The 17,011-nt window shown below is 34.5% G+C and overlaps 1 protein-coding gene across 2 annotated transcripts in view; it reads left to right on the top strand.

Annotated features, from left to right (window-relative positions):
• LOC149285312 (cell adhesion molecule 2-like) overlaps positions 1-14,976 on the top strand; it is an 82,031-nt gene extending 67,055 nt beyond the window's left edge. The window contains exons 7-9 of one of the 2 annotated variants that reach the window (XM_089495507.1): positions 4,603-4,630; positions 13,097-13,222; positions 14,858-14,976. In XM_089495507.1, the coding sequence (XP_089351633.1) occupies positions 4,603-4,630; positions 13,097-13,222; positions 14,858-14,976 (273 nt within the window). The remainder of the gene's footprint in view (positions 1-4,602; positions 4,631-13,096; positions 13,223-14,857) is intronic. The other variant, XM_089495508.1, reaches the window with a different exon arrangement.
• Positions 14,977-17,011: the final 2,035 nt, after the last annotated feature.

Here is a 17,011-nt window from a genome sequence, read left to right as displayed (position 1 = left end):
TTCTGTGCAGGCTGAACACATCTCCTTGCACATGATATCCTCTGGCGTAACTACAGGGGCCCGGTCCAAACCCTGCAACCCCTTCCTGTCTCCTCGTAGCGGCATAAAATTGTTTAAAAAGGGCCCTTCTGACCTGATATATATGTGTGTGTGTACTTCTGTGTGTGTCTGTCTGAGATGCATGTGTACTGTGTGTGTGTGAGCATGGATGTGTACGTGTGTGTGAGCGTGCATGTGTTCTTGTGTGTGTGAGAGCATGAGTGTGTGTATGAGCATGGATGTGTAATTGTGTAAGTGGAGTGAGATGGAGTATGTGTTAGTGAGTATGAGTAGCTGTGTGTAATTTAGGTGTTTAAATATATGTTGGAATGGGGGGCAAGTGGCAAAGATGGCACAGACCAGTTTGTGGGTGCAATCATGGCACAGACTAGCTGTTGAAGTTGGGGGGCCTGGGGGAATTTTTCACACCAGGGCCCTGTGGTTTCTAGTTACGCCCCTGATGATATGCTTACTGCCAGTCAGTTCTAGTGCTGGCTCTATAAATCCCATTGATTTCATCTTCAAGCAGCCAATCATTGGCAAGAATCTTCAGACCATGGAGGAGGAGGGCAGCTGCATAGCTGCAGCATCTACCTCAGGTGGGTGATTGTATTTTTATTTCTTCATTTTTGAAGAATGCATATCAAAACAGAGTATTTTAATATGCATTATTTTTTAATGGGGCTGTCAAGGACCATAAATAATCAGCATAAGTAATGTTGATCAAGGAAAAAAAATTCTTGATATCTTCTTCTGGTTCCACTGAAAACAAATCTTTGCATTTTGTAGCTTGGAGAGAGGCTTGCATTTTTGTGCTGACCGTATCATTCATAAGGACTTATCTTTAACACTAAAAGAGAAGGGATCAAGGAATATGAATCAAAAGTTTTTTGGGCACAGATTCATAAAACCTGATCACATAGAAGTCCATGTAAGTGACTAATCTCTTGCCCATTAAGAATATATTAATATTTTCCACTCCACTGATGTTGTAGCAAATGTTGCAATAATGTTCAGTGTAACTAATGATTTCCAGAAAATTCTTAGAATTTTTGTGTATTGACTTTGGAAACATTGATAGTATAAGATGTCTAAATAGCTTAACACAGAATTGATTAGGATTCAAAATAAAGATTGCATGCCTGAGTTATGCTTTGCATTCACTGTGCAATGGTCTTTAACTTTGTAGGCAATAACAATTATCCCTGAGTAGATGTATGTCAATGTGTCCATAGATCTATAAAAATAGTGGATGTGCAATTGTGCTCGTTATATATACAGTAATTAAGAAAATATAGTTGTCAGTTAATGGCACATATAGATTAAATGTATTTTTATATCAGGTCCTGTATTCTACTATTGCATATTCAGAACCATTTGTGTTTTTATTACTTTAGGTTTATCATACTGAGCACAGTTATAGTATAAAGTAAATAGTAAATAGTAAGCATACAAATGTGATATTATTCCGGTTTGTTTCTATTCATAGTTTACAAGTATTGTTTGTGCCAGTTATGAAAGCCTACTTGGATGCAGTATGTATTTTATAGTGACCATCAGGGCCAGACATGCTTTTTATGCTCACATAACATGCAGCCAAGCATATCTAGCCGGTGGCTGCACACTGCAGCACCTATGTTGCATTAAAATGTAGAGTATTTTTGACATTTCTAACATTAGAAAAAAAGAAAAACATAATAGGAAAAGTATAAAAAGTAGTTCTGGTATCACAAAAAGTATCACTATTCTGTTGGTATGGTAATAATATCGCTTTTCAAACTTTGCACCAGGATCACTATTTATATACAGCAAGACACTTTAGGGCTTCGTCCAAATTCCAACTTTTTTTTATCTGGTTTGCATCATTAACATAGGTGTAACATGTATTCTCAAGCTATCACCAGAGTAAATACAAAAAGTGTATTGATTCCTCCAAAGCCAGGTCACCGTTAAACACAAATTTATGGATCTTATCTGTAAGATAAATGGGCTCAATTCGATGAGTTTTCAAAAATTAGACTGGTGAAGAAAAAAAGGATGAATGCTAAAAACCATACTCACTAGCAAATAACCTCTTAGGGTAAATAGTCAACAAACATTTACTGTTCATGTGCTTTTAGTGGCAGCATCTCAGCATTATCTTGAATTTAATATTAACACCATAAATATTAGCATAGATTATGCTAAATTGGCTCTAAAAATGTGTCCCAATCCCCTTGATACAAACTGAAATAAACCATTACATATGTAATAAAATAAAAACCTTTATCATCACATTTATATCACAACTGCTTTGCATGCATAGGTGAGTAATACCGTATTTGCTCAATTATAAGATGATCTGTCTGTTTTTTTAAAGCATTCTTACTTTACAACATTTTTTTATACTCCCCTAAAACGTTTTCATAGCACTGTGTCTATATGTCAAATTAATTTTTTTTAGAAACCTACAAGTAAATACAAATAAAAAACAAAACATAATATTCTTCAAACATAAATTTGTGAAGCTCTAATATCCTTAGCCCATACACATTAAATAACCAGACAGTCCTGATCAGGACGTTCTAGACATCTTACCTGTGGGTGTTGTATATTTACCAGGAGACCTAGTTGGAGTAACAAAAATATTCTTGTCAAACACATCTTTCATGCGTATTTTCCTTTGGTGGATTTTGTGCTGTCAGACAAAATTTTATTGACCACCGGGAACAGTTGTGAATGCCTAATCTTCATTAAGACATTTCAAAAACAGTTAAGCACTATTAAACACAAGCTTAAAAACTAACTGATTATACCAGTGAATTCTTCAGGGAAAGTATGAAATTTCTAACTGCCTGAAGGCAACCAGAGGCAATTGTAATATAGAAGACATACAAATACATCACTCCAGTCACAACCTTCACGTAAGTCACTTAAAAAAAAGTTTTCCCCCAGTAAATGCAATACGTGATTTAGGTATCAAATCTTCATGTCTCAACAATGTAGACACAACTAATAACACAATTATCTACTGTTATCTAAAATACAGCCATGCTTAAATCTTAATTATACTAGAATAACTATGTATTTAGCATGTCCTGCTTTTTGTTGCCATTGAAGACCAATATTACATCCTAGCACACATGTGAGTTGTATTTGTCTTTTAAGGATTAACACCTGATATAAATTCTATTAGTACTATTAACAGGCCTGTAAGTCTACATGAAGAAAAACCCTATTTATGAATAACTCTCTGTTGACCACATGGTTAAATATAAAATGGGGCCTCGAGAGTTTGAGATTAAATATGCGTTTTTTTTAACAGCTGTCTATCTGATGTCGTCTATGTAAATTTAGAATATTTAAGGTAAAATGGTAGCCCCGTGCCTCGCTTGTCATTTATTGTTTACCAGAGACATTCTTGTCTAAGCAATTTGCCATATTTGACATATAATCATGTTTCTTATTTCATTCCTGTCTTATGCTCCTATTTAGAATTGTTAATCAACAAAACCAAGCTCAGTTAAAATCCTACTTGATTTAGCATATTTACTGTACTATTACAAAGATAATATGTGAAGATTGATTGCTATAAACCCATTCACCATCTGCAGTATGTGTCAGGGATGTCCAAGAAATGATAAGCGTCTGCTAGTAGGATTGATCCGTATTGAAAAGGACTTTTAATGAAATGTGTTGATGTGTCAGTGTTAGCTTTAAATGAAATTTCAATTACAAAGTTGTTTTTTTTTAAACTATGCATATGTTCCCCAGCCTTCTCCTTGATGAATTGTTGCAGAACTGGTGGAAATATTAAAATGAAATTAAAAGGGACAATATTAGTTGTCAATTTGTCAATTGTTCTTTTCACATTCGTTTAGCATTCTGTAAACATTTTTAGACATTCATCATTTGTTTTAGTCATTTGTGTCGTGATGTAACACAATTTATCTATTTATCTCCCATTGGTCAATTATTTAATATGTGTTAGATAGATTGGTAAATAGTTATTATTAGCTACCGAATACATATCAAAATGTAGAACATAAGTGGAACACGACCCAAGGAGGATCTAGCATATTATTTTAAAATGATAACACTTCATACAGTACATATTTAAGCAAAAACCTGTTTCTAGTCTTCAATATCCAGTGACTTTTCTAGAGAGAACGAAAAAATATTATTTTACTACTACTGAAGCCAATATGTAAGATCCAAATTCTATAACATATAATAAATACAAATAAAAAAACAAAATAACATTGTAGAGTATCTAAACTGTGGCTATAGTACCAAACTCTAGAGAAATTTTACTTTTGTTGTAATTTCAATGCATGTTTTTCAATACTTTCAAGAGGTATCATTTATTCGATATTTCGTTTATTATTTTTCTGAAGCTACCTTTTGAGACAGAAATTTCACATATAGATCTGGGTACTAAACAGTGGGCAAAAGGTGAATGGGATATCTACAGTGCCCTGTATATTAAATATATAAAATAGGTAAGTATGATAATAACCATTTTGTTGACTGCTAAGAAGGATATATTTTAATAGATGTTCGTTGAACTCATTTACAATAAAGACATCTCGATTACTCACCTATATAAAAAGTCTGTGTAAGAATTACTTATTATAATTATTCTTAACTTTTATTTTTATAATGCCAAGAAATTATGCAGTACTTCTTACAATACATATTTTTAAGGTGTATGATAAAACTAGGACACATCCATACATTAGATAGAGGGGGCCTTCCTCGCAAGCCTAGAGGACACATTATAATAATTGCTTACTTCCCAATCAGGATCATGGATTGGCAATCTGTCACTCCAGGCAAATGCTGACCAACATTGCTCCATACTCAACCGATCTGTCGCTCCATACTCACCCGAATGCCCTCCTTCCTCCCCTCTGATGTCCCTCTTTCTTAGAGTTGAGAAAGCTTGCAGGGGTTTGCATGTGCCATAAAAGTCGTACTGTACTGTGTACAGAAACAGACAAAAATTGGTAAATTATGTGGATAAAATCCATATATAAATAAAATCCATTCACTCAGAAAGTCAAACTCCACACCTAGCCACGCTTATAACCATACCCCTAAAACAAAAGTGTCCCTTTGGCCATTTTAAATGTTTGACACACGCATTCTTACTTCTTCGGAGCATGGTCTTATTAGTGAATAAAGGTTCTGTGAATGTTATTGGGAAAAATGAGATATTCCGTGCATTATAAGAAACACTTGTAATACTAACCAAGTGGGCACCAATAAATCAAATCTCACAAGACTTACTGCAACGACTTCTAAAAAAGACCTCTGCAATGTTGCTTAATTTAATTATATTAAATAAAATTGTTTCTGTTAACATATTTTTATATTAGCCTGTAAATAAACAGGGGATTGTTTTCACGTAGTATGAAGTTGTATTATAGAAACGACAAATCTAAACTGGACAGTATGACAGATTAAATGTGTTACTGTGTATTGAAAGCAATTTCCAGAAAGTGTGCAACTTATTTCACCTTTAGTACTTTCCTGTTAATATATATAATAATATTTCAATGTGCAGCTGCAATAGCCATGGAGGTTTGTATTTTATTCTTATTTTATTTTTAAATAATATCTTGGATGACAATGAACAAGGACCTTTATTTATCAAAAGATATATGTGTAAGACGTAAAACTACAACTCCTATCACTAATCAATTAACGGGAGAGCTGTAAAGTTCACACATTACCCAGCCGTGTTTAATACAGTAGGGCTATGAAGGCAGTTGACTGCATCTGTGACATGTATAACATGTTTTAATTAATTCATGATATTCTGCTTTTTTAATATCCAAAATTACACTCTGTCCAAAAATAAATTCTGCACTAAAAAAAATAAAATAAATTAAGAAAGAGCGAGAAATGACGAGTGTGAATTTTTTAGCATTAATATAGTATTTCACATTGAACGTAGCTTTATAGCTATATTTCTGTTTACATAATATTACACATACATTGTGTTTATTTATTGGCTTCATGTATTATTTGTTGTTTGTTTTTTTGTAATAATTGCTCAATTATAATTCTTCAAGGCATACAAATCAACTCATCAATCCCTAATGTTATATTTAAGAACTTTACACACGCAGCAATGTTATTACAATTATGTTTCATTATGTGGCAATACTAATATAATTCATAAGTGCCAATAGCTTTTGCATTTCTACACTGCTGGGTTGCCTAAAAAACTAGCAACCAAGACTAAAGCTAAATAAACTGGATATATTTTTTTTTCCGCAGACTGGAAAAGAAGAACCGCAGTTTTGTTAAATTTGTATCCATAGCACCCTGATACTCACCTTAATATGAGCATGACTGGCTAGCCATAAAACTGTTTTTGGCTGCAAATAGTTTTTAATATAACTGTCATTTTCTAAAATAAACACGGATACGTTATTTCTTAATGCCAAATTTAACAACATCTAGATTAGAACATATCTCATATTCTCCCAGTGGGCAGCACTTAAGAAGTAAGTAACATTTCTGTCTGCTTTAGTCAAGTATTCCCAAATGAAGGTAATTGATGATTCTGCATTAGGGACTCATACATGAGACATATTGTAATATGTCTGTCCAAATCAATGCCTTTGCACATTTGATCAACAGCCAGATGAAAGCTTTTATCACATTTATTTAATTTGAAACTTGAGTTAGTACTTACATTGGACCCTTGATTCAGGGCCTTATTGCTCTCTGCAGGGAATAAAGGAAATTACTTTCTCGGTTCAGATGTAAAATTGAGTTGCCTTGGTGAAATTCAAATATATTGTACATTTTTTTTCCCTCTTACATAGATGATTTGTTCGTTCACCACGAACCAGTGAACATGAAATGTTAACATTATAATGAAGAAAATCAAAGCCTTAAAAAAGTGATGATTAGTTATGTATAGCAATAATTTAGATTCATTGCCTTCTAGCATACCTTGTATATAATGGTACATTTATGAAACTAAGGCATTAATCTTGAAGGGGAAAATAAGAAACAAAATCCTCATTATCGTCTCCAAAACACACACTCAGCATTCTACCAACAGATCTGTGATTTAAAATAACGTAGGGGCATATAGTTAAAGGAAATTGGTCATCTTGGCATAATAATCCTTATTAATTTCTAGATACAGCTTTATGTGATAGTGTTCCCTATAAATAATACTGTATGCTTTGACTGCTGTAACTGTATATTAATGACTTTAAGGTATGCATTGATTTATTCTTATATCTTCTTTTAATGCGTGGATAATGTTGTTTTTTATTCAATGCACTAGTTTGCTGTTATGTGACTTTTAGTCTTCAATTGATGGAAACCTAATTCTGTACCATATAAGTGATATCTATTACTGTGCAACCCAGCTTGAGTTCATGGCATAGCTAATTACAATGTAATCAAACACTTAACACTATGTATCACTCATGAAGCCGTTATGCGTCATGCTCATGGCCTATAAAACTTTTGTTATTAACCTGGTGCTATTAAAAAGGGTTTTTTTCCTTCTTAAAAAACATGTAGAAGCATAGAATTTGATGGCAGATAAGAACCATTCGGACCATCTAGTCTGCCTATTTTCCCTGATACAGAGAATCAGTCCTCGACCTTAGGTTCATTATAGACCATATTATCCCATGCATGTGTAAATTCCCTTACTGTATTACCCGTCACCATTTCTGCATGGAGCCTTTTCCACTAACCTACCACCATCCCAGATGTAATGTAAGGAAGTTTTACATTACTAAGTTTCTGTAACCTCTCATTCTAACATTTCTCCTCCTTTCAAATAAACTGTCCTCCTGTGGAGATGGGGTCCCCAGAACTGTACAAAATACTCTAGGTGAGGTCTGACCAGAGATCTGTAAAGCGGCAGAACAAATCCCCCTTTCTGCTTCTAATGCCTCTCGCTATTCAACCCAGCACCCTGCTTGGGACACTATATTGCAATGCATGCTTGCTTTAAAGTCCTCACAAATTATTATTCTCTTATTTTTGTAATATTGCTAATCCTTCCTTCATGGAAAACAAGAAAATTTCTAGCAGTGCTAACTAGATGATGGTTGCTGATAAAAGGTCATCTGTACACATATGAAGATACTCCATTAAAAGAAACAATAGTCATTAACAACATTAACAAAGTCTACACTGTATTTCTAATCCATTTCATGTTACTTTAATGGAGAAATTTGCTTTTCTTTCACAAAGACATTTCTAAGTGACCCCAAACATTTGTACAACATGCTTTTCAATATCCTTTTTAATATTTTAGTATGCGGTATGGGTATGCGTACATTCGTGTCTGTTAGTGTTGAATGTCTAGCTGCGTTTGTGTCTGCATGTGTGTTAGTGTGGAGTGTCTGTGTGTTTAGTGTGTCTGGATGTGTATGTTAGTGTTCAGTTAGTGTTCAGTGCCTGTGAGTGTGTGTAATTGTGTGTGTCTGGGTGTATTAGTATTTTGACATGCGTGTGCGCTGTGTATCTGTGTGTGTGTTAGTGTGAGTGCCCCTCCCGATGCCATGCTGATTGTTACTGTCAATGAGTAATGACATCAAAATATTTTTCATTGACATCAAACGGGTTTATTTAAAGATTTTTTGGTATATCTTCTATAACCTAGGTGTTTTGTCAGCTTTTCAGCACCCTGTTACCACTATGGATTATGTGGGGTTAAGCCAATAAATGTATCTGCACAATGTTATGAATCGACCTAATGCTTTCTTAAACTAGTAAGTCGACATTCACAATATCTCCCCAAGTTTAGTATTTATTATACTGGACAAGTTCATCTCTTACAGGATAAGGTAAATGGGGTTAGCTTTTTTTTTACAATGCATAGTGAAGTCAGGGAAAAGAAAAGTTTGACTTATGTGAACACCACACTGGTTTAACAGTTCACTTAAATGAATAGAAAACCCTCATGCAATATATTTTGACGTTTGGTATATGTAAAGATGCTTTCTACTAAAGATTTGCTTTACAATATATACTCTCAGTGAAATAAAACTTCCTTACATTACATTTAAGCCTCCGACCCTCCAGTTTTAGATTATGGCCTCTTGTTCTAGCATTTCTCCTCTGAAATAAACTTCACTCCTGTATTTGTATTTAAGTTTATTTTAGTGCTATGTAAGATTGTTTATAAGATCATCCGTATTTCTAAACACAGTAAAAAAATCTGTGAAAATATATGAGCACAAGTTCTAGGGCACTATGGCTATACAGAAAAAATAAAAACTTAGCTGAAATACATATTTCTTGCAAACATCTGAGCACTCAAGTCTGATATTTAATTCATGAAGTTTGACACGATTATTAGGACATATATAACAGACTTACGATGTTTATTACCATATTTGAGCAACAGAATTCTTGCAATTATGACAAATACAAGATTCTGCAATTTATTTTTCTTACATATGGCAATTATCCCACGTAATTGTGACTGTCTTGTGATGATAGCTGCACTACTTAGAAGTCATGAAGAAAGTCAGTGTAGTACAGTTACTTATGCAAACTATCCTATAGAAAGGAATATATATATATATATATATATATGTGTGTGTGTGTGTATTTTATATTATTTTATATATGTAATTTTGTAATATCACGCAGAAGCAAAATTAATAAAACAGAATAAGTAGTTTATTGTGTTTAGTTAGAAATTAAATTCTTGTAAATCTAATAAAACGTTTCATTCACAGTCACCCACTTTGTCTTTTATTCATTCCACCTCCTCAAAGGCATAGCATGATTTCCTTGTCAAGTAGAAAGAAAGATGAATTATACAGGGGAAGTAGGATGCTTTTATTTCTCTTTCAGCCTAGCCTGATATCAAAATAAATGTCATTGTTTCAAACTCTTTTTCACAAATTTTATGTAATCATACAATTCTAGTTACTGACTTTCCTTTTTCACTTCAAATTGTTCATTCCTATACATTTGAAATCAATTGTTAGAATTAGTTATATAAGTTGATAAAAATAGAGTAATACCTCCTGGTATTTATGAAATAAAGCTTGACCTAAGGCTTTACCGATAAAAATGTGAATTTAAGCTTGGAAACTACACCGGATATACACTCACAACCTATTTTAATGTAAACCTCTTCTTACGCCCTTCTTTCTTGCCTTCTCTTCCCCTTACCCCAACTCTCTCTCCTCCTCTTCCTCTTACCCCCACTATCTCTCCTCCTCTCTCTCTCAACTCTCCCATCCACACTCTGTCCCTCACTCTTACTGTCCCTCGCTTACCTCTCTCTCTTAAATGCAGATTGCATTCTCTGTATGAGCTGCCTCTACTACTGCAGGGCCACTAAACATGCATTATGTAACGCCGCTGGGTGCCTCTGTTGAAAGAGCACCTGGGTGCTGTATCTCCGGGTCAGCATGCCCGTGTTGTCCAACAGTTATCAGAATAAATTATGGATCCATTCTGGATGCCTGGATTGTTCTTATTTTAATTTGCACCAGTTTGGAAAAATGATGAGACTCACCTGTGATTTTATTATGGATACGCTTATATGTTTTTATATGTTACATCGTTGCATAAACCTTATTATAAACTGTTAAGCTTTTTTAATATTGTATGAATAATTGAAAGTACACACAACTAGATATTAGTATTTTTATGGTAACGGATCATTGCCTTTCCTCCATTTAAAGGTTCTGTTTTCCTTAGGGTCCTCATAAAATATAAGTGCAGATAAGTGTTGCATCATGTAAACAGATATAAAAGAAACCTATCCTGCCGTATAGTTTTCACCCTCAATGTTACCATCCCTTAAAAAATGCATAAAAATGTGTATTCAGATACTATAGTTGGTTTTTCTTCCAAAGTTGTCCTCTATGTATTATATCACAGCAGTCTGACCTCCTACAACCACTCCCATCCCCCATGGCAGGGGTGTCCAACCTGCGGCCCTCCAGCTGCTGCAGGACTACATCTCCCATAATGCTCTTTCAGCTAAGGGGATGGCTGAGGAGTATGGGAGATGTAGTCCTGCAGCAGCTGGAGGGCCGCAGGTTGGACGCCCCTGAACTATGGGAAACACCTTAATTAATTGGCAGACAGCCAGAGCAGCGCACAGGGATCAAATTAAGAGCAAGAATAAGTTCATTTAACAAGAGTAGTGCATTTTAGGTATTTAGGAAAGTTGGGGGGAAAATGTCTAAGTGGAACAGCATCTTTAACTTTCACACATTACTCATGTAAGAAAGGATATAAGTCTGCCAGACAAGGAAAGCCGGCTGTCTATTGTGTTCATAGCAGTTTGATACTTATTGTGTTTTGAAGGAAAAGATAATTCAAAGAACCATCTAGTATCAAAAGACTGCTTGAAGTTCCATGCAAATCATGTAATTTGTCTTACATTAAGTAAATCCAACTTAAAAGCATCATTTTTACATTTCTTTTTTCCCTTTTCCTATGTATTAAATCTAATTTAATGTGATAAGAAAAAGACTGAAGTGGACAATTGCACCTCAGATAAAAGTGATCACATCTTAAGATAACTTTTTGGAAATCTGTCTTTACTGGCAAAAAATCTTTAATGACATAAAATTTCTATACACTAATACATTTATCTCTGATTAATTATTACTGTTTCTAAAAAAAAATGTGCATAATGTGTGGTGCACTATGACTAAAGCCATCTCCCATCTGCAGATGTGCTGTACATTAAGTATTAAATATATTTATAGTTGTCTTCAGACATGTATGATATTCCTGAACAGCAATTCTATGGTAAATAAATATGGTAGATCTATCCATCCATCTATCTATCTATCTATCTATCTATCTATCTATCTATCTATCTATTTGCCAGGATGTAAATATTATATATATATATATATCTGTCTGTAAAATAAGTCTTTTCTTTTACGCCAGTATTTTCTGTTGACAAGGAATTTGAAACAGGTTTAGTCTTTAGCCACAAATGTTTTTTCACAAATTAGGACTTTATAGAAAGTCCACCTTTAATGCAGACCAAAGGGCCCTAGGCTTACATTATGGGCCCATGGCAGCATTCCCTTGAGACCCTTAACAGCCTCCGTAGTCTGAAGGTGGAGACCTGTGCATCTGCCGGCACAGATCTCACCACTAGCTCTTCCTCTCTCTCGGCCACCAGCACCAGAACCTGCTGGAGCAGAGATATGACATCATATCCCGATGTCTTGCAGCATGAGGTACGCAGACCACAACAGAGGAAGCATTATTCAAAAGGTCTGTGTCTTCAGCTGCTCAGACATTCACCATCCCATGCACTCCCCGGGCGAGGGAGACCAACAGGCACAAAAATTGTCCTGGCTCCCTATACATATACCGGCAACCGTGAGATAGTCTCCTTCAAGATTAAACATTTTAGTTTAATTTACAGTGTGATCAACATGCCATGCTATTTCATTTTCACTCCGGGAAATAAAAGAATTGTCTTTAATACAGAAAGAAATGACCAGTGCATAATTCTCTTGGCCTTTATTTCTTACTGTGAATATTTCCATTGAAATGATTACTTTCTCAATATTGCACAATATTTTATTAAAAAAGAAATGTACAGAAAAAAAGTGAAGTTTTTATTACACATTTGTCACTAAAATAATAAGCAGAATGTGGAGAGAACATTTACAGTTTGTTATTATGGATCAACCTCACCTTGTCAAGTGTTAGAGGCAGATGTATTAAATGAAACTACTTTCAGACGTCCTTTCCTTCAGGCAAAGGACTCTATATACATCCAGAATCTGACATTATTTCTGTTTATATATATATATATATATGTGTGTGTGTGTGTATATGTATTTTCCTTTGTGCTATTGTTACAGACCATGTAAAGGGTATATTAGTACCGTAAACCTAGCACTAGATCCTTAAATACATCCATCCATACCATACATCTGACCCTCCCCTTAGAAGATTTTCTAGAGTAATTGTATATACCCAGTGGTATCTGTATAGATTGTGTATAATTCACTTTTCCTTCTGATACCTGATCCTAACGATAACGAGTGTGTTAATTCATTGCTTTCTTTGTTAAATTCAATAGATCCTAATGCATTGGCTGGACAAGCTGCAACAGACCATGCTCTAATAGGAGGAATAGTAGCTGTAGTCGTATTTGTCACATTGTGTTCCATTATTCTGCTTGGGCGATACTTGGCAAGGCATAAAGGTATGTATTACCAAATATACTGTGTGTGTGTATATATATATATATATATATATAATTTCCTTTTCATATATTTCTGCTGAAATCACACGCTTCATTTGTTTTTCTTATTCATTAAAGGAGTGATAGCCAAGTTATGTTTGAACTGTAAATCCCAGTATGCTCATCTGGCCCATGGCACAAATAGTGTGTTGTAATTTATTATAAAATGACTGTTCAAGCTACAACTATGTTGTTTTCGTAGATTTTATTTTAAAACAGGCATTTATACAGTGCACTGTATGTTTTGTGGAATTATTAATGCATTTTTTTTAACATACCTGCTAACAAAGATATATATATATTTATATAAATACAATGCAAAGGTTTTAGGGAAGGTGTAAAAAAAGTACCGTAAAGTAAGAGTGCTTTCCAAAATAGACATGTTTACTTTATTTTTATCCTTGAACAAAATTTAAATTCAGGGCCGGCCTTACGGGTGTGCGACCTGTGCGGCCGCACAGGGCGCCATGGCAACAGGGACATCGTTTTTTTTTTTGTTTTTTTTCTTTAACTTTATTTAACAAGGAGGATGTTAAATAAAGTTAAAACAAACAAAAAAAACCCCAATGTTTTAATTTAAGTCCCGGGCAGGGGAGCCGTGCGGTCACTCGTGAAGTTTTCAGCAACCGCTCGGCGCCCCTCACTCTCCGTGACTCTATCGCGGTGCGGGCGTTTCATGATGAGCACCGAAATATGATGTCATATTCCGGCGCTCAGCTGTGAAGCGTGCACCGCGGCAGAGCGGGAAGACCGACGCCTCCCGCTCCCACCGCAGGACTCAACAAGGTAAGTAAGGATAATGAGAAGTAAGGAGAGGGGAAGGCAGTGAGAAGGGGCAGAGGGGGGGCAATGAGAAGGGGCAGAGGGGGGGAGGCAGTGAGATGGGGCAGAGGGGGGAGGCAGTGAGATGGGGCAGAGGTGGGAAAGGCAGTGAGAAGGGGCAGAGGTGGTAGATAGTGAGAAGGGGGAGAGGGGATTGTGACAAGATTTTTTTCCCTTTTTGGGGGGGGATGGGTGGGGTGCCAGAGGAGTAGTCCGCACAGGGCGCCAGAACACCTAAGGTAGGCTTTAATAACAGAAAGGGCACATGGCGATATAGTTATCACACCTAGATTTCTGTGACTTTTAATGTTAAAAAATTGAATTGCTAGAGCAATGTATGTAATACAAGGTTTAATTTGTTTCCTTTAGTATTAACAAATATTTAGCAAAATGGATCTTTTACATTTTAAATGCAAATATTTGTGCAGTTTCTAAACATGCATTGTGTATCAGCATACTTTACAAAATGCATCTGAGTTTCCACATTTAAGCTCATACGTGAGTGATAGAGGTGATTTTAGGTTAAACACAATGCTTTTGTTTGTTTTATTCTTATGCCAATATGTAAGAAGGAAACTGCAGCTCTTCTGAATTCAGATGCCACATTAAAATAATCGGATGTAGATCAGAATATTTTATATAAATGATATGGTAATATATTGTAAGAAGTTTCGCTCCGCATCAATCTCTAAATGAAACAAGTGACAATTGACAAGAAGTGAAATTTCCAACAACCATTTTTTTTCTTTTTATGATTTTTTTTCATCTCTATAGGGACATATTTAACAAATGAAGCTAAAGGAGCGGAAGATGCCCCTGATGCAGACACTGCCATTATCAATGCAGAAGGCAGCCAAGTTAACGCAGAAGAGAAGAAAGAATATTTCATTTAAATGCAAACCTGGTTACTCTGAGTTCTACTTATCAGGCTGACTGCTGGAGAAAACTGGCTATCATCTTTCAGAATTCATTTCGACCATCTTCAGCTACATTTTATTAACTTCTGCTATCAGTAGCTAGCTTGTCCCAACAATCAGCTGTTGACAGCACCATACTTTAATTGCAGAACGTAATGCAGGACATTTCTTACCGGTTACAATGCCATCATCACTCTGTTAACATTCAGTCTTACAGTGCTTGAATATACAGCCTTAACAAGTTTTATCTCTTTTACGCACCATATTTTATTTTTTATGTTTACACAATATTCTTTCAGACTGCCCTCCTATATTGAATCTCCAGCACACCCACATACACACATGTGCAAACATACATGTTCTTACATGTGGTGTGTCCTATTGTCAGTACTACTAGGTATAGAATTGATTAAAACCAGTACTATATTTTATTCCGTTAGACATTTTTGAACAATGTTTTTATACTTATGTATGTGTTGCATATTTGTTGGAGAAGTGTGCACCACAAGAGGTCAGCTCAATTACTTAACTCAAATTGTAAAATATATTCTAGAATATAGAAAATGTTAATTTAACAGTATCAAACATTCGGGCCTACTATCTTCATTCTTATAGTAGTAGAATAGCTAAATTAGCACGGAATGCAAATTGGCTGAATTATATTAAAAATCCAATTTTTTTATTAATCAGTCCTTCTGCTTACTATTTTGTTTTAGTTTATTTAGAAAATGTGTTGTTTTATTAAACCATTTTCTGGGGTTTTTTTAATATAATATTATTTATCTTGTCTCTATTGTCCATATTTATTGGATTCCACGGTTCTTTTCTTGTACCAGTAGCGTTCAAACATGGTACATAGGCATTTCAGTAAATCTTGTAAATAGTACATGTATTAAATCAATTTGAATATTATTTGATACATATTTAACTTTTTTGGATGTAAGCAAGTCACAAGTACCTATTTTATAATGCCCCTATATCTGTTTAGATATAAACTAAACCAGTATTATGTGTAGATGCCGTGTTTGAATTTCTGTCTGTATGTCCTAGCACTGTCCACAACAAATCTTTTTCTAGTTCATTCTAGTTTTTATTTGTTCTATAATGGAAGCACAATGTTTAAGGAAAGATTATTTAAACTAACAACCAGTGCAAAGCCTCAGGTTTTCAATTTCAACCACATTTGAGTGATGTTCTAAAATTATTGTTCTACTGCTAAGATTTTAATTTAATTCTTTACCATTATGGGTTTGCCAAAAAAAAATAAAAAAATAAGTTTAAAAAAATATATAAGATATGTGTTTTATGTATAAATGGACTAATTCTTTATATTAAATTCCCGTCTATGCATTTTGTGAGGTTCAACTTAATGTCACAGTAAATGATACAGAATTTGATATAGGCATTTAACTTCACAGTGCAAGTTACAGTATCGGCTTCTTCATATACCTAAAGCATTACCAAATGTGTGGAATTTAGTGATTGAAATTTACTCATCTAATTATAAACTTAATATGAAGGACCTGTTTGGGGCATCTGTCTGGTTTGTTGTGACTATAACAAATATTAAGGTTTATCAAAGCGTATAATTTAAATACAGAGTTCGAATGTTTTTTTTTTTATATATATTATTATGGGGTATATTGCTTTTGAGCAAAAGCTGATTTCATTGACAAAAATTTATCTTTTGGTGTTTCTTTTAAACATTTTGTTAAATCATTAGATATGCCACTAATAATAAAGAGAATATAAACTTTGACATTTTGATGTAAAAACTAAGAAGTAAGAAAAAAAAACCCAAACAATATAATTACCTATATTTTGAGGATGAAGAAGTAACTGATGTACCCAACTTCTGATGAAAAAAAAATATAGTGGAGGTCTCCTTCTTCGAGTACGGGCTATAGCATATGTGGTGTAGATTTTGGCTACTAATGAAATTATGTGTATTTTTTCTGCTTTCGTAAGATTTGTCTCTTACACAAAAATGAGCAAGTTAATGGGTTGGTAT

This window comes from Sceloporus occidentalis, unplaced genomic scaffold, assembly GCF_023333645.1.
Source record: "Sceloporus occidentalis isolate IW3139 unplaced genomic scaffold, rSceOcc1.0.p SCAF_81, whole genome shotgun sequence".
Lineage (NCBI taxonomy): Eukaryota > Metazoa > Chordata > Lepidosauria > Squamata > Phrynosomatidae > Sceloporus > Sceloporus occidentalis.
The sequence above is the reverse complement of the archived record's forward strand: the minus strand, read 5'-3'. Positions and strand labels throughout refer to the sequence as shown.